Genomic DNA, 13,770 nt, shown 5'->3' on the forward strand with positions numbered 1-13,770 from the left:
ATCCGCTCACCACCTCTTTGCTGATTGCCCATTCACAGCTGGTGTTTGGGGTTTCTGCCTGACAAAATTTCAGTTTCCATTTGATGCCAGACCGAATGTCAGCGCTCCTTCCTTGCTTGACTGGTGGCTGTTGTCTCTGGAAAAAATCCCTAACCAGAGGAAGCAGGCCTTCTCCTCGCTGGTGATGGCTATTTGGTGGGGCATTTGGAAAGAATGAAATGATCGCATCTTCAATCATAAATTTTCCCCCTTTCTGAATATTTGTGATCGAATTGTACTCGAGCTGCGCACTTGGTGGACTGCCGGCCTCAAGGGTGCACAGTGGCTGGGAGATCATGGTTAAGAGAGTTCTGTTTCTCCCTGCAAAAAAAAAGAGAGTTCTATTTCTGGCAATGTAATTTCCTTTTTCTCTTTCCTTTCTTTCACCTTGCACAGTAACTTTGTAACTAGCACTTTTTGCCTTATCTTAAGGCACTCCCCTTCTTAATGAATGAAAGCAGTGACCTGCCTGCATTTCGTCAAAAAAAATAAACGCTGTCCTGTCCGTGACAGAAGCCGGAGGATAAACGGTAACTTTTCCAGCGCGCGCCAATATTATTATCTTGTGATGATTGAGCGGATTGGACCCCGAAGCCGACGCCGACGCAATCCACAGCCAGCTATACGTCCGCATCGAGCCCCACGTTCCCACAAGATGCGAAGCAAGAGATTTCCTGGCGAGGCGACGCGCGAAAGCGAAGACAAACGAGAGGAAGACCGCGCGTGTGGAGGAACCGACGCGACCACGACGCGCCACTCTTTCTCCATCCCTCCGACCCGGACCACCCAGATAGGGTCCCTGACGTGCACGATCCACGGATCTGATCAATCGGACACGACTGCACGGTTGACCTCGCCTCATGTACCCACGTACTACGTGTGCGCGATAGAGAGAGAGAGGTGATCTCACTCGCCTGCAGTTCCCAGATTAAGCACAGGGGAACTCAACTGATCATCGGATTCGACATTTTTGTTAGCCAGGCAAGGAGCTGGGGCTGCGTGTTGCGGCGGTAAAGCCGGTTCCTTCACGCCAAACTAAATCGGCCGATTCAGTGGCCGTGCACGTCTGGTTTCCCTATGCATGCAATTGCAAGCTAGTCGATCGGTCTGACGTGCCAAGATTGCACTTGCACCGCACTCTAAACTGCATGTTGCAAATAATAATATAGGAGCATATGATGATGCGTCGCTGCATGCGTTCAGGTCTTCAGGAATTTAACTTCCTTCATCGATATTTATATCAATCTGAACTCCCGTTGCTTTTGTTCCGAATCAGAGGACATCATCTCATACTCATTTCTTTAAGAAAAATAGAGCATTCTCCCTTCATTCACACTGCTCCCAACTTTCCGTGTTCCGATCGATCCTTGGTAGCTGCAGATAAGAGCGAAGTCTGATTTAAACCTTAAGGTTGTAGAGCTTGTCGGAAATGAACCCCCATCTCTAAATCCCCGAAGTCTGTACCCTGTATTCTCTAATCCCAGTCGTTTTTAACCTTGATGCTTCTTTAAGAGGGGGTTTAATGACATGGCAGGGAAAGACCGGGTTTGCTGACTTTTTTGTTTAAACGAGTGCATGCATGCATGTCTTAGTGCGTGGCAGCGTGAGTATATACCGCGTCGGTTGGTCGTTCTTTCCGGTTCTCTCTTTTTTTTTCTTTTTTCTTTTGACACAGGGGCGCCGGTCGATCATACGCAGCGCTAGCTACTTGAACACAAGGGTATGCATGTACGAGCAGCGCAAAATAAGATACGTGTGTACGCGTACTTGCACACGCACCTGAGGATTGCGTACCTACGTGTGCACTGCTGGCAACATCGTTTTGCTCGCCGACTTCCGACTGTTTGTACATGGCTTCACATACACTGGCGAGCTGACAGCCGTCTCGCCGGCTCATGCTCATGCATCGCCGGGGCTGTCGCGCGCCTACTGGCCATCACGTCACGCCGTCCCTCACCGTTGTTGGGGACCTGAAGGACTCCATGGACGTCAGCTCAGCCACGTACAACGTCGGCTTGGCCACCGGCGAGCGAGCATACCTCTCCGCCGGGGCTTCCGCGCTGCCCTCCACCTACTTCTTCTTCTGCATGACTGCATCATGTACGCAACGCACTGTCGCTGGGTGGATCTCCAACTCTCCATACTACAGCACACTCATTGGCCATAGCACATCTGTGAGCGCACGAGGCGGCCGCAGCGCTGCAGCCATCGAAGCTGCGCCAGGCACCTTCTTCCTTCCTCGCTACCCCTGGTGCAGCTATTCGGCGCCTTGTATTCTTCCTACGATGCCTTCATGCCGCAGCAGATCAGACTGAAGCAAACCCGTGGACGATGCTTTTTCTTGTGTGTGTTTCCTATAGAAGAGCTATCTCTGTTCACTTGAGACGAAAGCTCGTTAGCTAGGTTGGTGCGCATGTTCCTCACTTCAACACATGTGCTGCCTAACCCACCGATCCCGGCTATTCTCGATGCCAAATACGAAATCCCTGTTTGGATGTGACCGCAAGGTTAAAAACGACCGGGATTAGAGAGTACAGGGTACGGACTTCAGGGATTCAAAGGTGAGGGTTTATTTTCGACAAGCTCTACAACCTCAGGGTTTAAATTAGACTTCTCTCCTGCAGATAACTTATGTACATATTATCTGCACGCTATGCTCAAGCTGCAAGTCAAACGGGAACAGAAAAGAATCGTGATTATGTAGTTATCATATCATAGTGCTTGGTTATCGTCGAGAGTGGAAAGTCAGGACAACTCACGAGCTCAGTTGACTGAGCTATTTATACATGCACAGCGTCAGTAGCAATCACAGATCTGTCCATGCTTACCAGCCTCACATGCAGCTAGCGTGTGCGCTTCAACTTCAAAGCCTGAACAGCAAGCAGAACCTTGAAGCTGCACAGTTCGTGGCGGAGCACTACCCACAGCGTGCCCTTTGCACGCCCTTCCATCTGGGCACCTTATAATGCCATAATAAAATCAGTCGAAACAAAAATGTGATGCATTTCATAATTAAAGTTGAAGAATACTAAGTACTGTAGAACAGTCGGTATTCTGCTCCTTGAAAAATCAAAACTGCGCGTTTGCGCATGACCTAGGGATGGGCCATGTGTGCGTGAGTGCACCCTGTTTTCATGCTGGGGAAGCGCGTGCTTGCAAGGTGGTGTTTTCACGCTGGGGAAGCGCCTGCTTGCAAGGTGGTGTCCTGTCGACTCTCCTGGACCACTCGTACCTTCTTCCACCTGGCAGATGTGATAAAAGCAGTGTGAAGGCACCACACTATAATATGTTATTATAACATAGCGTTTTCTGAGATAAAATAAGTCTATAAGACAATAAATGAAACAAACTATGACACTATTATTAAGATACTTTGCACTATGGGGATAGTAACTTAGACTAGTGTCATGCATATGACACTAGTCTAAGTTACTTCCCACTATGACCAGCCTAACGCTGTCAACAATTCAACAGCCAGCGGAAAGGAGATTCAGAGGAAGTAGAATCAAGGTACAAATGATGAGCAGCCCGGTGCATGTAGCTCCCGCTTGCGCAAGGTCCAGGGAAAGGTCCAACCACTTTGGATCTATTGTACGTAGTCTTTCCCTACATTTCTGTAAGAAGCTGTTTCTAGGACTCAGAGGCTGTTTGGTTGGCGACCTGGGCTCTATGCCTGAGAAAAATGCATCCCTGGTTTGTGCCTGGAAAATGGAAGATTTTTGCCTGGCCAGGCTGCCTGGGCTAGGTGATGTTTGGTTTGCTTCCTTGGCCTGGACGAGTATTAAGGGCTGTTTGGTTCTAGGCCTAGCATTGCCACACTTCGCCATATATTTTTGCCAACCTTGCCTAAGCTTAGTTCATCAAAATGAGAGCTACAAGTTGGCAAGCCTAAGGGAATCTTGCCACACTTTTTGTGTGTATGCCATGTGGGGCTCAAGTGCGGCTTGCCTAAGGTGTGGCTTGAACCAAACACTCACCTAAGTTAGTTAAACTTGCCTAACCTTAGGTGTGGCAACCTTTGGCAAAATTAGTCACAAACCGAACAGCCCCTTAGATTTGTGTGGAAGCTGCTGCACTCTTTAATTAGTACGGACTGCTAGCTTTTGGTTGCCAGGCACCTCGATTGTCGTTGCCATGCATTGGATCTGGGTAGCCTGGCTCAGGCTAAGACTAGCCACAATGAAGAGTAATATATACTAGTAACATACACGTATCCCTAGACTATGTTACTACCTTCATAGTGGGTAGTAACTTAAGTGTGATAATATGCAAGGATTCATTTATTAGGTTATAGACTCATATTGCATTGGAACATGTGATGTTACAGTAACTAGCTAAGTTACTACAACTACCTCTCTCCTCATTAACTCATTGCCACATAAGTAAATTTGCTGAGTTGGACTTGATGTTACTACTGAAATTACTCCCATTGTGGCTAGCCACATAAGCAAATTTGCTGAGTTGGATTTGATGTTACTGCTGAAGTTACTCCTATTATGACTAGTCTAACCGTGTGCCTGGAAGGCTGGCCAGGCTAAGCGCACCTATACTTGGTCCAGGCCAGGCTACGTGGGGACTTACCGGGTAATCAACCAAACAGGATACAGGCAGCTTCCAGGCATACTTCAGGCCAGGCACTTTTACTCCAGGGTGAAATCCAAACACGTCCTTAAACCCGTGATCTCATGGTCACAAGGCAGCAGCTTTACCACTGCGCCAAGGCTCCCCTTCCCAAGGCGCAAATGATGGCACCACAAAATCTTTCAGTCAACATCAGATTGTGAAAGACAGAGAATTCCAACCGGAGGCGCAAGAAATACAACTTCCAACGGCTAATGAGTAACGAGTGCCTGAATGCTCAAGCCAGCAGGTCAAGCAATGATGGTTGCAGAAAGAATTACATCATACATCCAGTCATATGCATTTTGGCCCACTTGATATTTACTCTCTCTGTAAAGAAATATAAGACCGTTTAGATCACTACATCTAAACGGTCTTATATTTCTTTAGAGAGAGTACATGCCTAAAACAATATGAAAACTTTACAGGAAAAAACAATGTGTTCAACGATGTGTGAAGACTAACAGCCTTGAGGCCACACTCAGCTCCATAAGACAGCCCACTGAGACAACAAGAATATGATGATTACACGGTGGAAAAAATACTAGCTTTATGTTGGGAGGCACTATGGAGAAACCACATGAGGTAGAATAATTGCATTTCACTCTCACAGGACGACGTTTGCACTGAGATGGTTACATACTGGCATGTACACAGGTTTAAACATTGTATGGTGACGCTTGAACCATCTTACAATTTGAAGTTGTCAAGTAGAGCTTTGCTAGCAAGGTCTCGTTTGAAGAAGGCCCCGAAAAACTCAGACATCGTGAAACTCCTGTACTTTGCTGGGTTTTCTGAAGAAACGAGCTCTGGCAGCGGTCCATAAAAAACAGAATCCCCTCGCTTCCCAGGATTGAAGAAGACGGCGATCGAAACTCTGGCTTCTTCACGCGAATTCATCACCACCCTGTGGTCGACGCTCGTGTATTTATCGTTCGACATTATCTGAAGAAAGAATAGGGTAAAAAAACAGATTAGATGCGCATGAGATGATGGCATTATGAAACTGCTCCTCAAAACTGCACTGTGGACCAGTACTTTAAGTGTCTAGATAACCAATTCAATAACAACAAGCTGATTAATATTTCATCAAGCTCTTGAATAGTCTTATGAGAATTTGGGATAACCATGAGATTACGCTCTGTTTTAGTGAATAGTTTCGTTTCTATGTAATAGCGTCTCTTTTTAATGATTAAAACTATGATACAGAGGATTTCCCTTTAAAAAAAGAGATACTCCCTCGGATCCGAATTAATTGATGCAGCCTCCGATCCGAGGGAGTATATATAGAGGCTGCGTCAATTAATTTGGAGGCTGCATCAATTAATTTGGATCCGAGGGAGTAGATGAAAATGTAATCCACACAGCAATAATCTTCAGCGCCAGCTTTGTTCATCAACCATGTTACCCATGGGACTTATATTTCTGGTACTCCCTCTGATCCATATTACTTGTCGCAGGTTCAGTACAACTTTAGTATAAAATTGTACTAAAGCTGCGACAAGTAATTTGGATCAGAGGGAATATTAATTTCCAATATATTGACTATTGTCACTTACTACCTACTACTAATACAACAACATGTCCAACTCAAGTAAGTTGAATTGTGTTGAGCTGTAAAGTTTCAAAGTTGAAACTATCAGGTTTCCAGTTTTCAAAAGAGGTGGGCACTACCAAGCGTTTTCCTCCTGTATGCACCTGTGTGTAGGTGTGTTCTGGGGCACCACCTGTATCATGGTTCAACTTCTCTTCCTCTGATGGCCTGGTCATCATGGGACTTCACAGTTGTGATGCAAGTTTAATGCTTCAAACATCACTCAACAAGAAAAGAAAATCTGTCTAGCTGCTGGCCAAGTGCACATTCTAGAGACAGCAGTGCTTTAATGCATAGGAACACATCTTTGCTAGTCATAGTTCTTCAAATTCCTCAAGCCCTCTAGGTTCTGTGTTCGAGAAAAGAAAACCCTATAGGTTCTGGATATAAGTACTAGATAATGGTGGGAAGATCTAGGGAGCAAAAGGCAAGTGAGAAAATAGGAAAACAAGTTGACAAGACCACAGGGAGAAGAGAGGCTTCCATATTGCTCAATGGATATGCATCTCGTTATCGACAAATAAATTGCCATGAAACCTATTACATTTTCTCCAAATCATTAACTGCACAAATTTGTGTCTTGATTCTTCAATAGCTCTACAAAGATATTTGCTTGGTGGAGTTGCTATTTCGTATATCTATTGCTAGTTCTCTGTGGAGTCAGTTTATTTCTTACAGTATACATTGCTAGTTCTCTGGGCCTTTACCTTGTGATCAGCATATTACCCACATCCAGTTCCAGTTATCTCTCTTCAATGATATTTTTGCTGGTTATACTGATTAGTTATTACCATAGAGAAATCGTTTCTACCACACGTTCTTGAAACCACCAGCAGCTTATGTATTTTAATAGGAATGTGTACCCAAAGAAATAGATAGTCCGTCCATTGCAAATGTATGGCATATTTTGACTGTCAAATATGAGCTTAGACCGTAAATTGCTTTACAACATTTTGTTCATAGTTACAAAATTACAATCAGAAGAAATTGATTTGGAAGACAAAATGAGTAGTATCTTATGTGTATAACACAATAAGTATTACTGGATTGATTCTTGGTCAAAGCATGGACTCGAGTAGTCAAAGTACGCCTAAATTTTACAGAGGGAGTAGAATGTTGGAAGTTAGAACATGTTGCTACAGAGTAAAATGGACTGCCTTTCTGCAGTTCGTACATATCTGTGTCAGTTATACGACTTCAATCCGGACTAGTGATTCACTGATTGGATAATTAAGTGGGATAGCTATTCACAATTTCTAGTGGTATCCTTTATGGGTACTTGCAGTTGCAGGGTTCACTAAAGCACCGTTGCTTGAGTGTCTGGTTTGTCGCCAACATATCATAAAAGAATCTGATGGTAATCTTTTTTTGATGAATCAGCAGTTTTTACAAATAATCAGAGGGTGATCTAAGTTGGAATAAGAAGGATATCTTGAGTTATAACCCCTCTTGTTTGCCAAACAAGACTTTGGAGATAAAATAACTTGCAGCTACTGAACACACTTGACACTCCGCTTGATCGATTTTATGAATCAACCGGGTGGAAAATCACATTTCATATTTTCTACACTTCAGGTGGCGCACAACGTGCAAATAAAATAACACCAAATGTGAGTTCAAAGCATCTACAAACGGTTCATGGGGTTATCCAGTCACAAATTATTATCATTTGTATTTTCTACTGTAGTTTACATTCTTCCATCATGAGAGTAAATGTGTTCTTGGGTTCAAAGTTTTAAGCACACAAATTCTCACTTCATAAAGTCAATTAGTGCACAAATGGAAGTATTTAGAACATGTTCACTGTTCCTAAGTCATCTGGTTTGAGCTGAATTGGCAGCAGGCATGCTTAGATAATTCAGATATAACTTGAAGCGAGTTGTTACAGACTGTATTTGGAACTGCATGCAGTTGCCAGAATTTGGGCATTGACAGAGTGTATTTTACCTGCAAGAGGTCTCCAACATTGATCACAAGCGCGCCGGGTACAGGCTTCGCGTCAACCCAGTAGCTCTCCCCGTCCTCGTTGGTGTGCTTCACCTGCAGGCCACCTACGCCATCCTGTGCAAGGACTGTGAGCACGCCGGGGTCGGTGTGCGGGACTAATCCCATGGTGCGCTCAGGCTCCGGGCACACCGGGTAGTAATGGCAGACCATGACCTTCCCCTCCAGGCACGAGGCCTCTTCCAGAGCCGCCTCGCTGAGCCCGAGCCCCTGGGAAAGCAGCGCCATCACTGCGCGGGCCACCGCGGTGGTGTGCGCTTCCCACTCGAGGATCTCCGAGCGGCACACCGGCGGGATGCGCTCCGTGTCGGGCCGCGTAGGCCCGAACCCCACCTGGATGGTGTCGCGCCAGCTCGCGGCGGCGGAGCGGTACAGGTCCACGTTGGAGGAGTAGGAGACCCCGCCGCCCATGGCCCGGCCGTAGTGCGCGGAGCGCTCGGGGGCGGGGAGCTCGTTGAAGGCGCGCACCGCGGCGAGGGCCCTCGCGGGGTAGTCGGCGGGGACGAGGGCCTCGTAGTTGACGAGGTGGAAGAAGCCCCAGTCACGGGCGGCCGCCGCGGCGGCAGCGGCGGCGACGGGCGCGGGGAGGGAGAGGTCGACGACGGGGATGGAGACGCCGGGGGGAGCGAGCGGGACGGAGGCGTAGGGGTCGGGGTGGACGAAGAGGTCGGGGACGGTGGAGACGCCGGACTCGACGAGGCCGCGGACGCCGGTGCGGGACTCGTCGAAGGCCTTGACGAGGGCGGCGCGGTCAGACTCGGGGACGGCTGCGGCGGCGGAGGACGCCATGGCCGTCGGGTTGCGTGCGTCCGTTGGATTCGGTGACGTGTGGAGGGGATGGGGCCGGGAAGGGTGGGCCGTGTGGGCGCCGTGCAGTTGGCGCGACGACTTCTTATCCTTTCCGCGCGGTTGGTAGAAACCTCGCCGTGTGTCCAACCTCCCGACCGAGCGGCGGTGTTCGGCGACGGTCAGGTGACCGCATGTGATCGGCCGTGCCGGCGAGGCGCGCATCATCGTGGCCGGACGCGACGAGGCACGGTGCCTGAGACGCAGCGGCAAGGAGCACGTCTCCAGCGGCCGCGGCACCGGCTGTGATCACGGCGGCGAGGGGGGTCGACTATGCCCGAGGTTCCACGGCGGCGAGGAGATTTTCAGTGTGATCACCGGATTTGCGTGGATCCTCTTGTGTGTATAGAAAGGGAGGAAAATCAAGGGCAAACGAACCAAATCCCTTGTGTTTCCGCCTGTACGTTGACTTCTCCAAAAGTTGGCGAGCCTATATGCCGACGCTGGCAGGTAAGTTCTCCTTGTGCCCACGATCTCCCCGTCGCCATGAGCTTTGAGTGGCTCGCACATGTCGTCTCATCGTGCCATCAGGGCACTTTTTTTTTTTTGAAAAACCTCTGATCTATACATCTTCAACCACGACAACAAACATAAAAAACAATAAAAATCATATCCAGATTCATAGACCGTCTAACGATGACTATGAGCACATAAGAGAGCCCAAGGCGCGCCACCGTCATCGTCCCTTTTTTGCCAGAGCCAGACAAAACTTGTTGTAGTAGACAGTCGGTAAGTCACCATAGGGTCACATAGGACCGACGCACCAGAACAGCAATTGCCGCCGATGAAGAGTAGCGTAGATCGAAAGGACCCAACCCGAAGGCACACGAACATAGACAGACGATGATCAGATCTGAGCAGATCCACTAAAGACAAATCCATCGGAGACACACATTCACACATACACCGACGATGCTAAACGTACTTAGCTCAGAGGTTTTTGATTCAAATGATTTGAATGAAAAACAAACTCGATCTCCAACCAAGCAACAACACTTTTTTTTGGTTCATAGAAAAGCGCCGTGGTTTCTGGTTTGTCAATACTTGTTCCCGTAGCATGGATGATAATAAATTACAAGAGACACAGAAAAGCTAAAGATTATGCGGAAGTCATGAGCTCAAATGAGCTCGTGGTCAACAGTAAAATTCAAAAATAATAATAACAAGATGATTTTTTTACATATATTTCGAGTGCTTGCAAATTTTCATTATGAAATGACATTCGTGCAAGTTGTGAAAAAAATCAACAATCCAATATACTTTTAAGAATAGCATCTTTGCATCAATTTTGTTTTTTTCTTGCCACTAGATGTAATTTAATGATGAAACTTAACAAGCACTAAAAATATGTGCCAATGTTTCTAAAGAGCAGATTTCTTGATTATTATTTTCTGGACTTCACTGTTCATCCATGCCCATTTTGACCCGAACTAAGAAATATCGTGTCCAAGATTTTGCTAATTCTTAGTTGCAGACAAGAAAATATGTTGCACCGGATAAAACATCCATAATTTCAAAATAGGCTGTCGGATTCTAAGAAAAAGGTTGTCGGCTGTTTGGCCGGTGATACATGTGTAGGAGGAAGAAAATGGGCTGACAAGGAAGACGGTCAGTCAAAACGTTGGTGAAATTAAACGGAAATTGGGGCCAATTTATTTTAAGTCAACATAGAAATAGTCACTCATGTTTCATTCGGGTAACGAAGCCAGGGAGAGTCTCCCTGTTTTTCTAAAAAATAGTCAATCGCATTTTTATGTGACCATCCGATCAATTTTTTGGACTATGTGATCATCACTCAAATGCGAGGATTGCGTAACCCAAGTTAGTTTCTTACTTTTGTACCGCCTCCAAGCCCAGGTCTAACTGATGACACTCCTATGACCGTCTCACCCTCCCCTCCCCACTCCCACCCCCAATTGTCATGCTCGCCACTGTAGCGGCCATCCCTCTAAGCCCTCCTCTCTCCGACCTCATGTTGTGGCGTCCCCACACCTGCACCCATTAACCTATTTTCTCACATCTGATTGGGATGTCGTAGCTCGCGATTGCTTGCAGCGTCGTCCTTGCCTCCGGCAAGGTCCTGGCTCGGCCTCGTCGTGGTCGATGCTCGTCGCTGCTCTCCTCACATCTCACCTATATTCGGCCTTTTGGGAAGGAGAAAATCGATGGACGCTAGAATTTTTTTTGGCCACCTCACAGTTAGCAAAACCACACTTTTATTTCACTCGACACGTACGTGCTATGCGTTGTTTCAAAATAAGATAATACTCTCTTCGTCCGAAAATACTTGTCCTAAAAATGGTTGTATCTAGATTTATTTTAGTTATAGATACATCAATTTTCAATCATTTGTAAGTACAAGTATTTCCGGACGAAGGGAGTACAAAGAACATATGATGAGTGCCACCGTCGTGCTCGCTGATCCACTGAATGTTGAATGTTGGTTTTCGTGTGATACTATCAGCAGCTGCCGCGGACGAACCCGACCTTCCCGCCGTGCAAGTCGTACGCCACCTCGGTTGCCGCCTGCGCCAACGTCCCGATAACGGCGACGGGCACCTCGGACCCTACAGGGTAGGCTGTCGCCGCGGCGAACGCGAGGCACGCCACGGCAAAGATGTTGTGGCGTTCCTCGAGGTAGAACACGTGCTCGATGTCAAGGTACATGCTCGCCCCGCCGTCGAACTGGAGCGCGATCGCCGGCAGCAGAACCGAGCGCAGGCCGGCGAAGTCGTAGCACGTGTCCAGCTCCCCCACCGGCGGCGCGCGGCGGTGGCGGTACCGGCCCATCTGCCCGACGAACGCGTCGCGGAGGGCCGCGTAGACGTCCGGCCTCAGGTAGGTGAAGGTGGTGCGGAGCGCGATCAGCGAGTCGCCGGCGAGCCCCGCGGCCGGGACCGGGATGTCCTTCCCGCCGACGCTTATCGCGGTGAGCTGGACCAAGTACAGGTTGGGGCGGGCGGGGTTGGTCCGCAGGGTGGCGTAGCACACGAAGCGGCCCGAGAGCTCCGGCCGGGCGGCGGCGATGGAGAGGAAGCCGTGGGAGGTCGTGTCCGGCGGCAGGCAGTACGAGAAGGCCACCGTGTCCGGGGAGAAAGGCGCCCGCGACGCCAGGGAGTGGACGTCCCGGCTGAGGTCGAGGACGCCGGAGGGGGTGTCGTCCACAGTTCTGGAGCTTCCGGCGTAGCCCGTCTCCAGGCACGCGAACCTGAAGCCCTGCATGGTGGTCGACCCGGAGAGCGCGAGCGTGTCCGTGACGACCGTGCCGTTGAGCACCACGGTGTCGTTCTTGCTGACGGAGAAGGTGCAGCTGGGCCCGGAGCAAGCGCTGAGCGGGCAGTCCAGCGAGTTGCAGGGGATTTGGGCGAGCGTGGACGACCGGGACTGGTCGAACGCCTTGTCGCACGGCGCCCCGTCGGCGGCGCACGGCTTGCATGCGAGCAGGGAGACTCCGGTGCTGGCCGTGTCGAACCCGACGGCCAGCCTCTGCAGCGGCGTGCCGTAGCCGACGACGACGTGGTACTCGGACGCGCCCGGGTAAGCCACGAGAGGGCTGCCGGTGCTGGGGATCGTCACGTCCGACGCCGAGCCGGAGTCCCCGTAGAGCGAGCGGAGGCCCAGGGCGTCGCGGCGGAGGACGTCGGCCGCGGACTCTGACTCTGAGGGCTTGCCTTGTCTCTTAGCTCCGCCGTGAGGAGAGCACGGGTTCTGCCGATGCACCACGGGCAGCCGCCCTGCAATTCCACCGCCGCCATCTCCTGAAAGAAATTAAGCGAACCCATGCAAGTTATTCAAAGCATAAACGAAGAACTACTCTTCTGCGCGCGTTAACTACGTACTTAAGTCACTAGCGAGCTTAATGTTGCATGTGGGTTCACCTGAAGGGATGTCCGAGCAGAAGGTCGTCGGAGATGCACCGTCAGCTGAACGGACGGCGAGCAGCTTTCCGGCACGGGTGTGGCTGGTGTGGAAGGAGCTGCCGAGGTGAGGAGCGAGGAGAAGCAAGCAGCACAAGAGCAGAGAGGAAACCCCACGCCCACGAGTCATTTCTTTGCTATAGCTAGCAGATGGATTGGTTGCATGGAGACTGGACAAACCGGCCGTGCTGCATATATAGGGAGCCCAGTGCATGCGCACAGGTGTCGCAAGCAACCGTCACGCATTGTTCTTGTAGATTCCTCGTTAATGGCGATCGACGAACGGGGCATATAAAACGTGTATTCCTTCTTGTTTATAATACGTTTGCTCGTTCAGCCCAAGGCCAGTTAATTAGGAAATGATCAACGTATGCTTCTTGTTTATACGTAGCGGATCGAAAGGGATCCGTACCTATATCAGTTTCTTCACAGCCGGTTGTGTAATTTCGTAGAAAGAATGATCAACGTATGCTGTTGCCAGCAGGCTGCACCTTATAGTATGATTTTGCCGCATCTTGCCAGTCCACTCTCCCACACAATTCCTACGTACATTGTATCAACTGATATGACACCGGGATTAACCGGTAGTACAAATGAGCAAACTAAAAAGAGATCTTTTATGGTGCCCTGTGATGAATATGGGCCGTTCATCCTCGAAATCCTATGGCAGCGATTCGTCTATGCTGTTGCAGTTGGGTCAGCAAACGGCCAAGCAGTATCGTTTGTAGCGGCCGCTCCGGAAGGAACAAT

General features: G+C 49.1%; 2 protein-coding genes across 2 annotated transcripts; both read right to left on the reverse strand.

Moving 5' to 3' along the window:
- Positions 1–5,113: 5,113 nt before the first annotated feature.
- LOC125519714 (1-aminocyclopropane-1-carboxylate oxidase homolog 4-like) lies at positions 5,114–9,560 on the reverse strand. Its single transcript, XM_048684455.2, has 2 exons — positions 8,201–9,560; positions 5,114–5,604 (listed from the first exon to the last, which is right to left on the reverse strand). Exons 1-2 carry the CDS (start codon positions 9,269–9,271, stop codon positions 5,350–5,352), a joined length of 1,326 nt encoding a protein of 441 aa, XP_048540412.1. The 5' UTR covers positions 9,272–9,560; the 3' UTR covers positions 5,114–5,349.
- A 2,003-nt stretch (positions 9,561–11,563) lies between these two features.
- On the reverse strand, positions 11,564–13,150 carry LOC125525807 (aspartyl protease family protein At5g10770-like). The gene is made up of 2 exons (XM_087532352.1): positions 12,982–13,150; positions 11,564–12,861 (listed from the first exon to the last, which is right to left on the reverse strand). Exons 1-2 carry the CDS (start codon positions 13,148–13,150, stop codon positions 11,564–11,566), a joined length of 1,467 nt encoding a protein of 488 aa, XP_087388478.1.
- Positions 13,151–13,770: the final 620 nt, after the last annotated feature.

This window comes from Triticum urartu, chromosome 7A, assembly GCF_056163025.1.
Source record: "Triticum urartu cultivar PI428250 chromosome 7A, HENAU_Tu73, whole genome shotgun sequence".
NCBI lineage: Eukaryota > Viridiplantae > Streptophyta > Magnoliopsida > Poales > Poaceae > Triticum > Triticum urartu.